General features: G+C 36.8%; 1 protein-coding gene across 1 annotated transcript in view; it reads right to left on the bottom strand.

The window, feature by feature from the left end:
- The window catches only part of CHM (choroideremia (Rab escort protein 1)), a 169,859-nt gene that overhangs the window by 111,232 nt on the left and 56,905 nt on the right, over window positions 1-1,722 (bottom strand). Inside the window, exon 3 of the mRNA XM_012647137.1 lies at window positions 115-187. Within this exon, the coding sequence (XP_012502591.1) occupies window positions 115-187 (73 nt within the window). The remainder of the gene's footprint in view (window positions 1-114; window positions 188-1,722) is intronic.

Raw genomic sequence — 1,722 nt, 5'->3', positions numbered from 1 at the left:
AATAAAGTATCTAATCCTATATTACAGATAAAGCTTACAGTTTTCTTCAAAGCAGGATTATTACGTGACACAAAATACAACCTAGCAAATCAAAAGATCAGATGAGAACTTTACCTGATATTCTTTCAGCCAGGACAACAGTCCTGAAAAGCTAAAACTGGCCCAGTTTCCTCCATAGTAGCTTCTCCTGTAACAATAAAAAAATAAGAGTAAAGGGTATAAAAATCAAGTCACATGATGTTCATGAACAAACAATCCTTTACCATGAAACTCATTTCTAATATTACTACCTCAAGAGTTCAAAATACACATAGTTGGGATATTGACACAGGAGGAAGTGGTAGGATAAAATAAAAATGAGCCTCTCAGATCCTAAAGGAAATTTTTCATTGTTGAAGGAGTTAAAAAATATCTTTGGGTTCCTTAAAGCATTCTCCACTGATCATGTGAACAGCTGGACATGAGCATTGAGCAGGTCATATGAACGCACATGACTCCTGGGTTAACAAAATTGGCTAGGAAGGAAAGCTTGATAGATCTCAAAGCAAGTCACTGAAAAACTGCTGAGTTTTCTGTAAGTAGTTAAATCTATACCACCACCACCAAACCCATTACCAATACCAAACACACACACACACACACACACACACACACACACAATTGGCTACTCTAGATAAAGTGGAAGGCCCTGTGCTATTCTTATCCTTTAGGGCCAAAAAGATCCATAAAAGGAGATCTGGTAACACAGTTACTGACATCACATCAAGACTTTTGTAATAAGTAAAACAGGAACAAAATTCCTACTGATAACTGGATGTGCTATTAATATTATTCTTCATTCCATAGTCCTGTGAAGATCACTCTGTTTTGAAAAACCCAGAGGTCTCCTAACTAGGATCAGGTAAACCTTGTAGTCATTGGACTTACATGCAGATTTTCTACAACCAGAACTCTCTAGTTCTGCACTGCATATTGGCCTTTCCAATTCTTGTAAAACTATTTACATTTACTGACACTGTATGATGAACCCCAAAGCACACTTGATTCCCACCTACAACATCAATTCTGGTTCAGGGTGGGAGGTCTTCTTGGTTTTGTTTCCATTTTCATTTTTGCTTCTCTTTCTCTAATGAAATAAACATCCATAAAAGCTTTTTAAAATTAAACAACAATAAAACCTTTGATATATCTAAAATTACTCTTCCATAATGCTACTGGATATCATATCAAAATTTTGATATGTTTCTTCTCAATCAACTGTTGATAATCACCGCTTTGCTCTAACAGAAAAAGGGATTAAATCAAACACGTATGAAAGTAAGTTTATCAACAGAGATCACTACTGTGCTTATATCTGATGGCTCTCTCAGGGATAATGTAAATTCATACATTGTCCATAATCTCCAGTGGGCTTTAGATAGAATAGAATTTCAGCTTACACTAGCAATTCTAGATGGCCACCCCTCACTAAAATGTTGGAAACAGGGAGCCTACAAGAGGTGACCCCTTATGTCAGAGAGAACAGTGGAAGCAAGAAGAAGGTAGCCAATGGCAGTACAGAAAAGAGGGAGAAAGATCAAGAGAGGGATGCTAGAACATGGGGTTTTCCCATAGCAATTTACACCCTCTCCTCTCTTGCCTGAGAAGAATACACTTCTACTACCTCTTCCCATCCTCCAAATATATAATACTGAACAAAATTAGAAAATATCCAGGATGTCA

Source organism: Propithecus coquereli, unplaced genomic scaffold (assembly GCF_000956105.1).
Source record: "Propithecus coquereli isolate 6110/MARCELLA unplaced genomic scaffold, Pcoq_1.0 Scaffold257, whole genome shotgun sequence".
NCBI lineage: Eukaryota > Metazoa > Chordata > Mammalia > Primates > Indriidae > Propithecus > Propithecus coquereli.
Note: the sequence above shows the minus strand (reverse complement) of the source record. Positions and strands in the feature narration are given on the sequence as shown.